The 15,634-nt window shown below is 38.3% G+C and overlaps 1 protein-coding gene across 5 annotated transcripts in view; it reads left to right on the forward strand.

The window, feature by feature from the left end:
* The window catches only part of adam15 (ADAM metallopeptidase domain 15), a 41,099-nt gene that overhangs the window by 19,643 nt on the left and 5,822 nt on the right, over positions 1-15,634 (forward strand). For 3 of the 5 annotated variants that reach the window (XM_081388707.1, XM_081388709.1, XM_081388711.1), the window contains 14 exons: positions 3,085-3,254; positions 3,351-3,435; positions 3,529-3,677; positions 3,764-3,941; positions 4,665-4,757; positions 4,850-5,045; positions 5,142-5,250; positions 5,492-5,687; positions 6,243-6,320; positions 6,418-6,529; positions 6,612-6,759; positions 9,557-9,665; positions 12,299-12,364; positions 12,488-12,568. In XM_081388707.1, coding sequence (XP_081244833.1) covers positions 3,085-3,254; positions 3,351-3,435; positions 3,529-3,677; positions 3,764-3,941; positions 4,665-4,757; positions 4,850-5,045; positions 5,142-5,250; positions 5,492-5,687; positions 6,243-6,320; positions 6,418-6,529; positions 6,612-6,759; positions 9,557-9,665; positions 12,299-12,364; positions 12,488-12,568 — 1,770 coding nt within the window. The remainder of the gene's footprint in view (positions 1-3,084; positions 3,255-3,350; positions 3,436-3,528; positions 3,678-3,763; positions 3,942-4,664; positions 4,758-4,849; positions 5,046-5,141; positions 5,251-5,491; positions 5,688-6,242; positions 6,321-6,417; positions 6,530-6,611; positions 6,760-9,556; positions 9,666-12,298; positions 12,365-12,487; positions 12,569-15,634) is intronic. The other 2 variants (XM_081388708.1, XM_081388710.1) reach the window with 2 other exon arrangements.

Here is a 15,634-nt window from a genome sequence, read left to right on the forward strand (position 1 = left end):
TTTGAAAGAAGTCTCTAATGCTCACCAAGGCTACTGTACATTAATTTGATAAAAAAAAATAAAAAATACAGCTAAAACTAATTTTGTTGAATAAAAAAAATTAAAAGCTGAATTTTCATCAGCCATTACTCCAGTCTTCAGTGTCACATGATCCATCAGAAATCATTATAATATGCTGATTTAGTGCTCAAAAATGTCTTATTAAATGATGAAAACAGTTGTGCTGCTTAATATTATTGTAGAAACTAATACATTTTTTCAGGATTCGTTAATGAAAAGAAAGTTTAAAGGAACCGCATCTATTTGAAATTGAAATCTTTTATAAGAATATGAATTTTTTACTGTCACTTTTGATCAATTTAATATTCCTTTGCTGAAGGAAAGTATTAATTTTGCTTTAAAAAAAATCATACTGACCCCAAACTTTTGAACAGTAGTGTAAATATCAAAGCATGCGTTCAGAGCAGTACACTTCATTGTAAACCTGGAAATAAACAGTTTCCAATACATTCAAAAAGTTTTAAAATTGAAAAACAATGTAAAATTGTTAATTGCAATTACATTTTTTGATATAAAGTGAATAAGAAATGTTTCAGATCTACTCTACTTCTAGATCACTAATTGAGTAAGCAAATTTGTTGACATTGATCACGTGACTCTTTGTACAGACATTAAGTTCCTGCTTCCAGGGCCGGCTCTAGCCCTTTGGTTGCCCTAGGCAAGATTGAGTTTTTGCGCCCCCCCCCCCCCCATCCCCCCATCCCCCCCGCTCTTTATAAGAAAATAAGAAATAAGAAAATTGATAAGTGTCAAGCCTTTATTTGTTATAATTTTGATGATTATGGCTTACAGCTTATGAAAACCCCAAATTCAAAATCACAGAAAATTAGAATTGATATGAATTGATATGTCATAAGCTGTAAGCCATAACAAAGTCTTGAAATATCTCACTTTGCATGTAATGAGTCTATATAATATATTAGTTTCACCTTATAAGTTGAATAATTGAAATAAATGAACTTTTGCAATATTCTAATTTTTCGAGTTTCACCTGTAGTCACTCCAACACTTCAACAAGCAAAATATTACTTAATGATACACTCTAATAAATTGCACATACAAAAATGCTACAAAGAATGTTCATTGATGAACAAACAAAAATGCTCTAATAGTCACTCCAACACTTCAACAAGCAAATTATGACTTGAAGAATCAACTGTAAATTGTTTATACACAAATTCTACAAAGAATGTTCAAGGATATTTACCAAATTGGATTAATTTAAGCAAATTATGACCATTAAACTGGTTTAACTATACCTTCTACAAACAAATGTGCTATTATGGATCATGTATGTACCACTACAAAATTAAAATATTTAAGTTCTTTTAGTTCTATCTCAAATAATAAAATATTAACAGTTGTTTCTGCCATTTCTATTCACCTTCAAAGTAACTATAGCTAGCAAACTATAGCTTAGTGACAGCAATGAAACGTCCAATATTAGGTGATGTAGGCTACAATACTAAGCAAATTTATTTCATTGGACACCTTAATAGCTAAGATGAGAAGACTTACTCTATACTGAGCTTTATTTTTTATATTCTTCCTTTCTCCGTTTTCGTCCCTGTGCACCAGAGGTTTAGACCGCTTCATTTTCGATCAACGCGCCAGCAGCTGAGCACTTCCCTAACGTAACGTAACGCAACCCTCCCGCCCCCCGCCAATCCAGAAATGGTCGACAAAAATCATAAATTCAATCTAATAATCAGGTTGACAAGTAATTAAACGTGTGGTTGAGGGGGCGCCCTTTGATCATGTTTAATAAAAATGTTTTATTTCGCGTTTCGTTCTAATTTTATGATTAATATGGGAAGTAGAAAGGGCGACACTAGAGTGCGTCCGCGCCCCCAACACATTTGTCGCCCTAGGCAACCGCCTAGTTCGCCTATAGCAATCGCCGGCCCTGCCTGCTTCCATTTATAACACTTCAATTCTCAAATGATGCTGGAGAACATGATCCTCAGCTTTTACACAAGCTTGTGGAGTCCAGCTTGAGTGCTGCTCATAAAGTATTTATAGTGAAAAAGAAAAAAAAAACATTTAATTAGAAAAATGCTAAATAGAAGGATTTCCGCTAGTGGTCTTTTCGAATTTCACTTATAACAGTGTTACTTTATTATTATTTATTAACCCCTTAAACCTTACCCAGGTTTAGAAACTAAGCTTCAATGCATCTAACCATTTTTGAGCAACTCTTAACGGGTGCTGCTGAGTAGTCTCTCTAAAACGGAGTGTACCGCCCGAGGGCGCCACCTAGCTACGAAAAAATGAATAATCATATTTTTCAAAACTACTGCCTTGATCAATCCAAAATAGGTGTCATTTGAAATCTTAGAGTCTGAACTTTACAATGAATGTAGCCAATTTGATTAACTCCTAAGTAGTGCTGAGTTATTAGCTGATACATAGAAATACTAATACATAATCAATGTATGAAATACTTTTTTGTACTATAGTGCTTAGCATAAGTGAACACACCCATGCTAAAGTTGACTAAAAAGAGGAATAAAAAATCATCTTTTGGAAATTGATCTTAATGTCTTAATTAAAAAATGAGAAAAACTCCAACCTTTAAGGACACCAATTTTCTTTGTGAATGAATAATGTAACGTAAATAAATAAATGTTCTTCCTTAAAATACAGGGTGCATAAGTCAGGACACCCCTATGTTAAATTCCCACAGAGGCAGCAAGATTTTTATTTTTAAAGGCCAGTTACTTCATGGATCCAGGATTAAAATAGCCCCACATCATCACATAGCCTTCACCATACCTAGAGATTGGCATGGGGTACTTTCCATAAGATCATTTCTCAATGCAAATCAAACCAGCTATTAGGCTAACTGAAATAAAACCATGCCAATCTCTAGGTATGGTGAAGGCTATGTGATGATGTGTGGCTATTTTAATTCCAAAGGCCAAGGGAACTTTATCAGAATACATAGTATCCTATATATATATATATATATAGCCTGTATAGCCTTAGCCTCTGTCTAAATCTCTGCCTGGCCCTCTGTCTCAGTTCTACAGGCCGCTGAATGTACGTGTGGCTCTGCTGGGTTTGGAGATCTGGAGTGACCAGGACAAGATTCAAGTGGATAAAAGTCCCACTGAAACTCTAAACCGCTTCCTGGATTGGAGGACCAGGGAGCTACTACCACGACTGCGGCATGACAATGCACAGCTGATCATGTAGGTCGAGATTTCCAGAAATATGTGCACAGTATGTACGGGTATTAATAGACAAGGAAATAATTCAGAATTGCGATATGTGCTTATATATGTTAGGGGTGAGCCATTTGATGGGACGACAGTCGGCATGGCGTCTCAGTCCTCCATGTGCTCCAAGGATCGGTCAGGAGGAGTGAATGTGGTGAGAGAAGTCTCTTCTTAAAGTCATTTAATCTTGGTCTTTATGCAATAATTTAGATCTTGTTCTAGTATTCACCTGTTTCCTGTACTGTAGGATCACCTTGTGAGTGTGTTAGGTGTGGCATCAACGGTGGCTCATGAGTTGGGTCACAACCTGGGAATGAGTCACGATACGGCCGACAGGCGCTGCCAGTGCCAGAACGAGCCTCGGCTTGGGGGGTGCATCATGGAGCCCTCCACCGGGTGAGTGAAAAAATGTGTGTCTGTGATTTGATATTATATCGCTAGTGATAAATCATGCAGTATGAAGTAAATGCTCTCATGTGCAGGTTTATGCCCGGTCAGCTCTTTAGCAGCTGCAGCGAACGGGATCTCTCTCTCAGTCTACTGCACGGAGGCGGTATGTGTCTGTTTAATGTGCCTCAGCCAGAGAGCCTTCTGGGAGGTCCGCGCTGCGGGAACCTGTATGTGGAGAAAGGAGAGGAGTGTGACTGCGGCCTGCTGGATGTAAGAAACCGCTTCCTGCCTATTGGTTCCTGGTTCTACTTCATTTACCGGTGACTTATGACAAAGTGCATGTGACAACTTAAAGGAATATTTCATCTAAAAATGAACATTTACTTACCTTTATATTTTTCCAAACCTGCATGTCTTTTTTTCTTCTGTGGAACAAAAATATTACATTATTGTTTCAGAGCAGAAAGAAAGTCATAAATGTTTGAGTAAATAATTGTAAAAAAAAGAAAAAAGGGTGTACTGTCTCTTTAAGCTGACAGCAAACATTACAGGCACAAATAATAAATCATCAGATGGGTTTAAATAATCGCGATTCTATCTTCTACCGATTCACAAATCTAATTTTTAATGTTAGTTAATAACATAATGTTTTCAGAGCAAAAATGGCAGAACTGTACGAATTTATTGTACAGTAAGACTTTTACATAAAAGATGATAATAATGCATTTAATAAGTTAAAAAAATTGAGACTCCCACCGCACGTTATCATCCAGAAATGAAAGACGCGGAAAAAACTGAGAAGTTTTACTACATTATATCAAGTCAAAATTTTATTCAAAATCAAGAATGATGACCCCAAGATTTGAAATAAATCAAATCAATAGATTTCAAATGATTCCCACCCCTAATCATAATTTATAGGATTGTAAAACAATAAAATGTTGTAATATGTTCTTCACCTCTGTAATCTGTTTCCCATTTGTGTCTGTTCAGGAATGCAACGATCCTTGCTGCAATGCCAGCACGTGTAAACTGGTTCCCGGGGCCCAGTGCTCTTCTGATGGCATCTGCTGTGAGAACTGCAAGGTTTGTAAGTTTGCTTATAAATAATTACTCACTTAGACATGTGCCGCTGATTCTACTCTCTCACTGCATCCCAATCATCTCTTTCCCCATAGTTACGCGTGGCCGGGTCGGTGTGTCGGGGGCCGTTGGGAGAGTGTGATTTGCCAGAGTACTGCACCGGCACTTCCCCCTACTGTCCTCCCAATGTGTTTCTGCAGAATGGAGAGTCATGCAAGGACGGTTCCTCCTACTGCTACAGCGGCGTGTGTGCCAGTCTGGACGAGCAGTGCCAAATGCTCTGGGGACTGAGTGAGTGTCACACACTCCACAATGATGATTCTGATAATTCTCAACTAGTGTCTAGATTTATTGTGGTTCGTTCTCTGTTCTCTCCGCTCCTCTAAGACTCCACCCACGCTCCACCTATCTGCTTCTCATCTGTGAACAAGCAGGGCAATAAGTACGGAAACTGTGGCCAGATGCCCAACGGATCCTACATCCCCTGTTTGAAAGGGTGAGGGCTTGTAGCCTTGATTGAGATTTTTTTTTTTTTAAGCACAGACATGATCATAATTGTTTCCTAAAATGTTTAGTATCCAGTAGTACGTTTGTGAAATCTTTTTTGCATTTATTTTATAAGCATAATTACTAACAAATTGTGCAAAAAAACTCTGCAGGAATGTTGTTTAATTACATTGCATTTTATGAAGATATGGCTGTAATCTTTGTTTTAAAATGTGCTCTATTTTGCTAAGGGATGTGCACTGTGGTAGGATCCAGTGTCAGGGTGGAAGTGAACGTCCCCTGCTGGGCTCCAACGCTGAGATTCTGACCACAACAGTCATACTGAACCAGAGTGACTTTACCTGCCGGGGGACCTATTTTAATCTGGGTGATGATGTTTCTGACCCAGCCATGGTGTCCCAGGGGACAACCTGTGGGCCCAACAAGGTGAGTCTCCATAAAATGTGTACTTTTTTAGGATTGTTAATTTAATACATTTAATACAGATTTAGTGGGTTTAAAAAATCTTTTTAGACAATGTGATAAAAAATGTGACATTTTCTTACACTAGCGATTTATATATATTCATTTTCATTAAGGATCTAAAAGTAACTCTAAAGAATTTTACATTGTTGCAAACAAATTCTGTTTCAAATAAATGCTATTCATCAAAAAATCCTAAAAAAAATTGTAAAAATATTAAGCTGTACAACTGTTTCTTGAGCTTCAAATCGGCAGAATGCTGATAGAATGATTTCTGAAGGATCATGTGACACTGAAGACTGGAGTAATGGCTGCTGGAAAATCACCGTTGCCATCACAGAAATAAATTACATTTAAAAAAATATTCAAATACAGACAATTATTTTAAATTGTATAATAATATTTGATAATATTAAATAATATATAGATATCTATTTATGTCCTAGTAAATTTTTTTTTTTTTAAATATTTAAAATTTATTAAAAATTTGTTTGATTTATTGTAACATTGTATTCTCAGGCATGTGTGGATCAACGATGCAGGGACGTGTCCATGTTTGGTGTTGAAGACTGTCGAAGGAAGTGCAATGGCCACGGGGTGAGAAGGGGGGAGGGGCGGAGCAGACAAAGAGGGATGAGTCACTTAAACTCGCAGTTTCACTTTTTCCTTCTCTATTTTGTCTTTGTATATGTAGGTGTGTAACAGTAATAAGAATTGTCATTGTGCTGAGGGCTGGGCTCCTCCTGACTGCAAATACTCTGGAAGCGGAGGCAGTGTGGACAGCGGCCCTGCTCGAGAGCCCAGAGGTACTATACACACACACTACCACATCATTACATTGATTACATTGCCGTGCTTGTGTTTAGCCTCATTTTTGCATGTATACAGATTCAGATCCTGCGCGGGTGGCTCTTCTGGTCATTTTCCTGTTTGTGTTTCCGGTCTCACTGCTGTTTGTCGCACTCCGCTTCCCCCGCTGTCGACGAGGTCTTGTTTACCTCGGCCACACCCCCTTCAGCAAGACCCGACAGAGCCGGTGAGACTGATCAAAAGACACAGGGACAGAAAGATGACATACATTATTGATGCAATTTATCTCACTTTACTGTTTATGCCCGAAATGATTCATTGAGGGTCAATATCATAAGATATAATAATTATGATAATTTATTAAATAGTACATTTAAAAATTCAATTTATTTTCAAATTTGCCTTGATCTTTTGACATATAAGAGGTCTCATTACCATTAAATCATCCTGCAAGTTACAGATCTTAAAACATTCTAGTCATTATAAACAGGGATTTATTTAAATAAGCTCTGGAAATTGTGGGATTTGTGTGGATTGAGGATTATATGTTTGTTAGGAGAATTTGCCTGCAGATAGTTTTGTAAATTAGGCAAAATGTAATGGAGAGTTTGCAAAGAAACGTTGAAGCAGTCAGCTATATTGGATCTGATAGGAGCTGCATTGCAAACCATACGAGATTTCATAATGCTTTGTCTGTAAATGACGGTCTTATATATATAATGTTCTCAAAAAACATACTCACATGCAATAGCGAGTGGACATTGATACGGTTTCCTATGCAATGACTTCATAACAGTGAAGTGACAGCCAATCATAACAGTGGCCGTTTACTGACAAGCCTTAAAGGAGACATATCATGCTTTTAAATTGTTCCTTTTTACATATAAATCATACATTTGTAGTCTATATAAAGCGGAACTGCAATGCTTGGGTCTGAATTCCTCATTATTATAGCTCCACAGGCCCCTTTTCTACCCCTTTTCTGAGGTGCGTCTCAATCAACCCGTTTTGGTGCGGTCTCTTTAAATACAACTGAGACACTTCATACCCCGCCCCTCTACAGGATGCAGAGGTTCAACTCCACCCCGTTCAGCCATTTTTGTAGTCTGATAGCAGAGATACGATTATCTAGCGGCACAGAAACTTTTTATTCACACGTTATTAACAAAATGTCAACAACGGAAGACTTGTCCATCCAGCCTTACATGTTCGAGCCAGAGTCGGAGCCGAAGCGAGATGAAAATGAAGACGACGAATCTGCAGAACAACGTCTTCATATGGATGTATCGCAATGGTGTGTTACTGTATTTACACATGAAACTTTGGTCTTCCGACCTTTTACCACCGTGTCGATTTATTTTGATTAGTATGTGCGAGGGAGAGAGAGCAAGACAGCGTCTAGTTTGGAGACGGTGATGTCTTGTTTACACGTTCTTCTGGCTCTGAAGAGAGAGAGAGTGAGCGCGCGCGCGACGGGGTCTCTCTCTCTCTGCTCGTTCTTTCAGTTAAACATGCGTCCTGACACAAGCGCGGCAGTTCATCTACATTAGACGGTGTAATGAAGTGTGTGGGTTACTACATCCAACAACCGAACATTTTAACTTACCCTCTCGTAACTTCTGCATCCTTTAGCTTGGACTACAAAATTGCAGCGAGAAATAAAAATGGCGGATTGCTCGAAGTGTTGGGCCGGGAGTCAATGTCCTTATTTGGCAGTTCCGCTGCAAATACTGTGACGTATTAGTTCACAAAACGTCATAGATAACAGAAAAATCGGAACAGGTTGAAAAATATGACCAAAACAGAATATAAAGATATCAACGAAGCACCTGAAGAGAATAATTTCATATTTTCTGTACTTCTAAACACTCCAAATATACAACAAAATGCATTTAAGGGCTAAAAAAGTGGATTTAGCATGATATGTCCCCTTTAAAGGAGCCGCCCCTTAAAAACGAATCATTACGGAATGAGGGTTGAAAATAACCATTTTTCCACATATATGTTTGTTTGTTTTTTGTGCAAAAAACCTTTATTAACATTATAAGTGAACTTCAAGGAACATACTGTGTACAAAAAAAAAATCCATGTTATGACCCCTTTAATATTACTTGATGGTTACACCATAAAAGTCATTATATTAAAACTTTTCTTAAACTGTATAAAGGTTTTATAAAAACAAATGAAACAACATACATACAATTAGTCCATTTCTAACAATTTGGGTGTTTTAAACTAGATTATAAAAAGATTTTTCCTTTTCTTTGTTGTAGACACTTATTTGTCATTGACCCTTGGAAAAAAAATGATCAGACCATCATTGTAATTCGATAAACCCACCTCAATCAGCATAGTGTAAAAAACACTGGTGACATAAAAACAACAGCCAGCCAGAAATGACAACCTGAAGTGTTAATATGAGATAAAAGAGAAGATCCTTCATAAGAGTCATAGATCATACGATAAATTATTAATGATAATGTTTTACTGTGTTTTACCCATGATGCAGTGGGGTCTCGGTGTCCTATATTGAATACTGTGTGAAGGAGGAAAACCGGAGGTATCTGTGAATGTTGTGCTTCAGTTTGTTTGCCGCAGCTATACTTAGTTAAACATTAGTTGAACATTTGTCTCTCACCAGCAAGGGCTTTGAATGGCAATGAAAAACTGAATATAAAACTTGCCTTAACATTGGCTGTCATTGACAAGCTCCTCTCTGGTTGTGTGTTGTGGGACTTCCAGCAAAATAGTCACAATGAAGAGTTTCTTAAATTTCTTTAACACACCAGAGGTCTGTGTTGCTGGAAGAAAAAAATGTTTGTTTAGTCTCAAATGTTAAGTGTCTCCCTGCTAGCTGTCTTTCCCACACAGTTCTCCAGTTCCCTATTACACAACAGTACTGGTGTATTTGAAGTAGATTTATATAGTGAGATAAAATTGATCACCAACAATGTTCTCATCGAGTGTCTAAAAAAATGTATGAATGTGTGTAATATTGTGAATATCTTGTATTTTCCTCACAGAACTCCTGCCATGGAGCTAGCAAATGCTCGAAATGGAGATCAGGTGCAACCGCTCAGGTACCAGTGGCCCCCCCAGAGCGACATCCCTCTCACCCAGGCTATCAGCAAGGTACAGTAAATCTGCTCTACAGAAAAACAGTGCTGCTCCCGAGCATCTAGCCCATTCGATGATACGATTACTGGAGCTTGATCTCCTATAATGTGGTGTAGGGTTACTGAGAGTCAGAAGTAGAGAAATTAGCCCCCAGTGAGGGTCACTATGTCCAGAGAGGAAATAATATCTGAGCAAGCTGCTGGTAGCTGGTGATCACACGCAATGAAATGTATTATAGTATGTATACTGGTTCCAAAAAACACACAGTGGTACCTAAAAAAAAAAGATCATTTAGTGCCGTGTGATGAAGATTTTGACAAACACTACCACTGTAAGTTTGGGGTCAGTCATTTTTTAAATCTTTTTGAAAGTAGTATCTTATGCTCACAAAGGCTGTATTTATACAGTATGATCAAAAATACAGTAAATAGAAAGTAATATTATGAAATGTTATTACAATTTAAAATAACTGTTTTGTATTTGAATACATTTTAAAATGTCATTTATGGCTGTAATGGCAAAGCTGAATTTTCAGCAGCCATTACTCCAGTCTTCAGTGTCACATGATCCGTCAGAAATCATTCTAATTTGATGATTTGGTGCTCAAGAAACATTTCTTGTTAATATCAATGTTGAAAACAGTTCTTCTGCGTGAAACTAAATAAACTTTTTCTGAATAAAAAGTTCAAAAATCTGAAATTGAAATCTGAAATTAATTCAATGCTTCATTGCTGAATAAAAGTACTGACCAAACTTTTCTATGGTAGTGTAAATTCTGTAATTTATCTATAGATCAAATGAAATAATAGCAAACAAATTAATTGTTGAATCCAACACTTTAAAACAAAAAGATTTAAACCTCAAAATGTTTAACTAATGAACTGGTAAAATAAGTGAATATAAGTTCAATAATATTTGTCATTATTAAATCTTTTATATGAATATATTTACAGCCCTAGTCTCATTTCATCAGTTGCCCAAGCCTGTTTAATTGTCGCCTCAGGTACAGATATAGTATCTATGCTGAGATAACAAAGCTAGTTTTATATCAAAGCCAAAATTCTGGATTTGTTCCAGCTCTAGAATGTATGCAATGGTCCTTTGTGGTAGATTATTAACAGAGGCAAATACCTAGTTAAAGGCACAATATGTAAGTTTTCGCCGCCAGATGTCGCATTTTCAAAACAATAACAAAGGCAAAGCTTGATGACGCTATGAAGGAGAGTGGAATGATGGGAGATGTTGTTTTCCCCATCCAGAGATGTATGGAATTCTCGAATCATGTTCACGGATGAGGTAATGAATTAGTTTTTGTATTACCTGTACGTTTGATCACACTATTTTATGTCATCATAATGAATTAGCTACAAGGAACGTGCAATGTAATGCTTTATTAGCCTGTTACTGATATGTAACAATTTGTCAAATGATTTGGTGGGTTAATGCTGCGCAGTTTTACGTGTTTAAAACAATCATACTAAAAGTACATTGTATGTACAAGTAATGGCTAAATATTTTTGTGCAACACATACTGTTTTTAATTTCACTGCCATAGACTTGGTCACCAGACTTGATTAAAAGTGTTACTGACGTACAAAGAAAGTGCAGTATAACTGTATGTGTACAATAATTAATATATATTAGCTTACCTGTCTATTAAAACACACGCGAGAGGAGTTTCTGTCAAGTCCAAGTTTGTCGTGAAGCTCTCTCCATCTTGAAAACGCCACACTGATATTGATCATTGTTTTATTTCTCCATTTGTCCCAAAGCCTGCTTGCCTCATTTGATCTATGTTTACTTTTTTTGGATTTTCTTTACTTGCCAATAAATAATCGTGATGCATGATGACTGAATGACACAACAGCGGCGTGCTAGATTCTGTGTCATAGATGTCTCATTAGCGGCTTCTATGTACACAGTGGTTAAAGTGGGATTTGGCAGGTGGAGGAACCCTCAAATTTTGTGTAGGTGCAACAGGGCAAATGGCTCACCGTGGGACAACATATTGAGTATTGTGGTATAGCAATACTTTTTGGGACAAGAGTGTCACTGTGGCACCAAGTATCACAATACTTATTTACTTGATATTTGAATGGTTTTATTTTGGTCCATCTACAATGATATGATGACGATATAAAAATATATCACACTGTGCAAGTGGTTTTTGGATATTTTATTACAAAGATCCTACATATTGTGCCTTTAAGGAGAACCACTGAAAGCCAGGTCAAGCAAACCTACTGAGGGGTGAGACCTACTGAGGGGTACCAAAAGGGGGCTGGTTGACTCTTTCATCGATCCGCTGAAAAAGATCTGATGAATGACAAAAAAATGTGCTTGATGCAGTAAAACCAAAGGCCAAATGCTTTTGGCGACTGTTTGTAACATATGTTGCTCCTCCGTCGAAGCTTCCCTGCATGAATCTTTGTTCCTACACAAACTGCAAAAATATCTTACAGTAACTAGTTAACTGAAGCTCCAGTCTCCTTTGCTTCTGCTGCCATCGTAACAATATCAGGCATTTTTTTTCTTGGCTTACTGTTATGCCTAAAACAGCTAACCAACTTTTCTTATTATAACGTGCATGTACTGTAAAAGTTCACTCCCTCTCTGCTACCCCCTCCACAACACTTTTGTCTTGTTAGGTCCAGCACAGGCCTGCTCCTCCAACTAAACCTCTTCCACCTGATCCTGTCTCTAAACCCGCTCAGGTAAATCTCATCATGCTCACCAAGCTTGTGAGGAACAGAGATGTATAGAGCTGATATGGTGGATATAGCGGTGTGTTATAAATACAAACCATTGCTGTTTTATTGCTCTTTCTGGTTCTTCAGTTGGCAGGGCATTGGCCCGCCCCTCCCACCAAACCCCTCCCTCCTGACCCTGCCCCCTCAGAGAGCAAGAGGCAGTGCAAGGTAGAGGGAGCACTTGCTGCTGTAGCTGCCATGTTTAACTGTCTGTTATTTTGTCTTGACCCAAAGTGTCTACCTTTAGAAACTCACTCCATGTTCCTAGTCGTGGTCCAAGTCTTTGTGTGGTTTTGCATGTGGAGTTGTGCTTGTGTCCTTGTCATTTGGGTGTAACAGTGAGATGTTGGTGTTTTGTGCATGTGGATGGGCTGATGGTTCCTCTGGAGTGAATGGAGTGTGTAGAGATCAGACTGAGGGAGAGCATGTAATCTGGAATATTTTCAAATATCACCATAAAGAAAAAGTTTCATCAACATCTAATTCATCATAACATACAATCCTAGTACTATTTCTAGTAATAAAATTGAGTTCAGTTGACTTGAATGCTCATGCTTAATATCTTTAGAATAATTAGGTTTGTAAACAAATATATTTTTTCCACATTTTTCACACAACCACAATAGACAGTATCCCAATAGACACAATTTACCGTGTGTGATACATTAATATTCATTTGTAATTCATCCTGTTTAATACCCCCCCCCCCCCCCCATGAATATTAATAAATCACATACAGTGAATTTCAGCAAATCTTTAAACTATCTTAGTGCCCTTATGTGGAAAAATTATCTGCTCCTGTAGAGTTATCTCACCAATACTAGTTATAATAATCCACCAACACTAGAACTAATGACTTCTTGTAGTTATTTATAAATGTTTCATAGTTGGGGGCCTTAAGCACATTTTCGCGCAAATTCATCTAAAAGCGCCAAATTTGGCACAGATGTAGCTCAGGTCATACCGAAATGATTTAGCTAGGGCGCCGGAGCCAGCGACCCTCGGGGCCAAGATGGCGGCCAAATCCAATATGGCCGCCGCCCGAAAAGGGTTCCGGCTTTAACTTTTGAACCACATGAGATACAAATACAAACTTGATATGTTTTTCAGCTTAATTGATCATGAGAAACACATAGGAATGTTTATATTTATGACCCAGTATATCTGGACCCCTCGATCCTCCAATTCCAATATGGCCGCTGTCCAAAAAAGCAGTTTGGGCTGTAGTATGGGGCCTTACACACCATTGTCGCGCAAATGCATCTACAAGCACCAAATTTGGCACAGATGTAGCTGAGGGGATACTGAAATGATTTAGCCAGGGCGCCCGAGCCAATGGTCCCTGAGACCAAGATGGCGGCCAAATCCAATATGGCCGCCGCCTGAAAGGGTTTTGGCTATAGCTTTTGAGCCAGATGAGATACAAATACAAACTTGATGTCTGTTTTACCTTTTTTGACCATGGGAAACCCATAGGAATACTTACATTTATGATTGGGTATATCAGGACCCCCAAATTCCCTAAATTCAATATGGCCGATGTCCGAAAAATGGTTTTGGCTACAAATTTTGAACCAAATGCGCTACAAATGAGGATGTGGTGTCTATTTTATGTTTATTGACCACAGGAAGTCCATTGGCATATTTATATTTATGCTTGTGTAAGTCTGGAACCTGTATTCTTTTCAAGGCTGTGGTTGAAAATCTTTTTTTTTTTTTACCACAACTTTGAAGGTTATTCTCAATGTTGATTCATTTCCTTATAAAAGTGAAATGGTTTTCAGTGTACCACAGGTGAATACATTTCAAAGTGTAATCATAGAAGAAAGAATAAAACACAATTATTATTGCAAGGCAATATTTATATTATGTTAAATTATTAAAATAATAATATAGTAAATTTTTCCAAAACTCTTAAAGGTTTGCTAAGCATAACAAAAAAACAGCAATAACATAAACAACAGTGAATTCTCATGGTCTCTCACATGAATTATCATTATCACTCACAATCACTGGATCTCTCATTGTCTTCACCATCATTGTTTGTACAAGAACCCTCACATGCACATATAGAAGTGCAACGAACTCCGGCTTTACAGCACTTACAGTGCCCTCTACATGCTGTCTTGCAGCCACAGTGAAGGAGAATGGTGCAGGCTTTACTGGCGTCTCCGAGATTAGTCCAGTAAGGTTCCCAAGTCTTTCTCGTAGAGTCCCGAAACCATCCCCATGCATTAAACTCTGGGATATCTTGCTGGACAGCGGTTGCCTGATTCCAGTAGAAGCTGGCCTGCAGCAGTGCTCTTTTGATGTGCTGAATCAATGCAGCTTGGGTGGGTGGCAGGTTCTCGAGAGACTGATGTCTAGCTTCATCTACACGGCTTGAAACACAGGTCTTGCTGTACATGATGAGCTCATGTGACAGATTCATAGCTCATGGTCCAAATGGTCCGGCCAACTACTTAAAAAAACATTCCATGACTACGTTAACACCAATATTGCTGGGTTTGTGAGGTCACACATGAGCTATGAATCTGTCACGTGACTGGATATTGTGTTTGACACATATCCAGAGGAGAACCTCAAAACACAAACTCACCAACGCAGAGGAACCGGATCAAGAACTAAAGGAGATAGGAGAACTCCAATTCCAAAATGTAACTGGATATATCTATTATATACAGTATATACTGGATATATTGTTATATATTTAACTATTTGGATATATCAGTGAAGAGATAACCAAGCATGGCATGTCAGGTAAACTCCTCCTTTCCACCAAGAAAGATGCTGTACTCTCCAACAGACCAGGGTATGACATGTCTGCCCTTCAGCCTTGTAATCATCCAGAAGCACTAGAATAATCCTGCATCTTGCACATGCTGGGGCCAATGGCCATAAAAAGGCATTTGTCCAGACTGTCGACAGCGATGTTGTCATCCTTGCCATCCGCTTCTTCAACACACTCGGCCTCACAGAGCTCTGGATCGGCTTTGCAGGTGGAAAAAACTATAGGGACATTCCTGCTCATGAAATCAGCAAGAATAGAATAGAATAGAATGAGGCATTTATATAGCGCTTTCATATGTACTACTGTACACCCAAAGCGCTTTACAATCATATCAGGGGTCTCTCCTCAACCACCACCAGTGTGCAGCATCCACTTGGATGATGCGACGGCAGCCACAGAACAACGGCGCCAGTGCGCTCACCACACACCAGCTATAGGTGGAG

Source organism: Scardinius erythrophthalmus (genome assembly GCF_964197995.2).
Source record: "Scardinius erythrophthalmus genome assembly, chromosome: 16".
In the NCBI taxonomy this organism is placed as follows: domain Eukaryota; kingdom Metazoa; phylum Chordata; class Actinopteri; order Cypriniformes; family Leuciscidae; genus Scardinius; species Scardinius erythrophthalmus.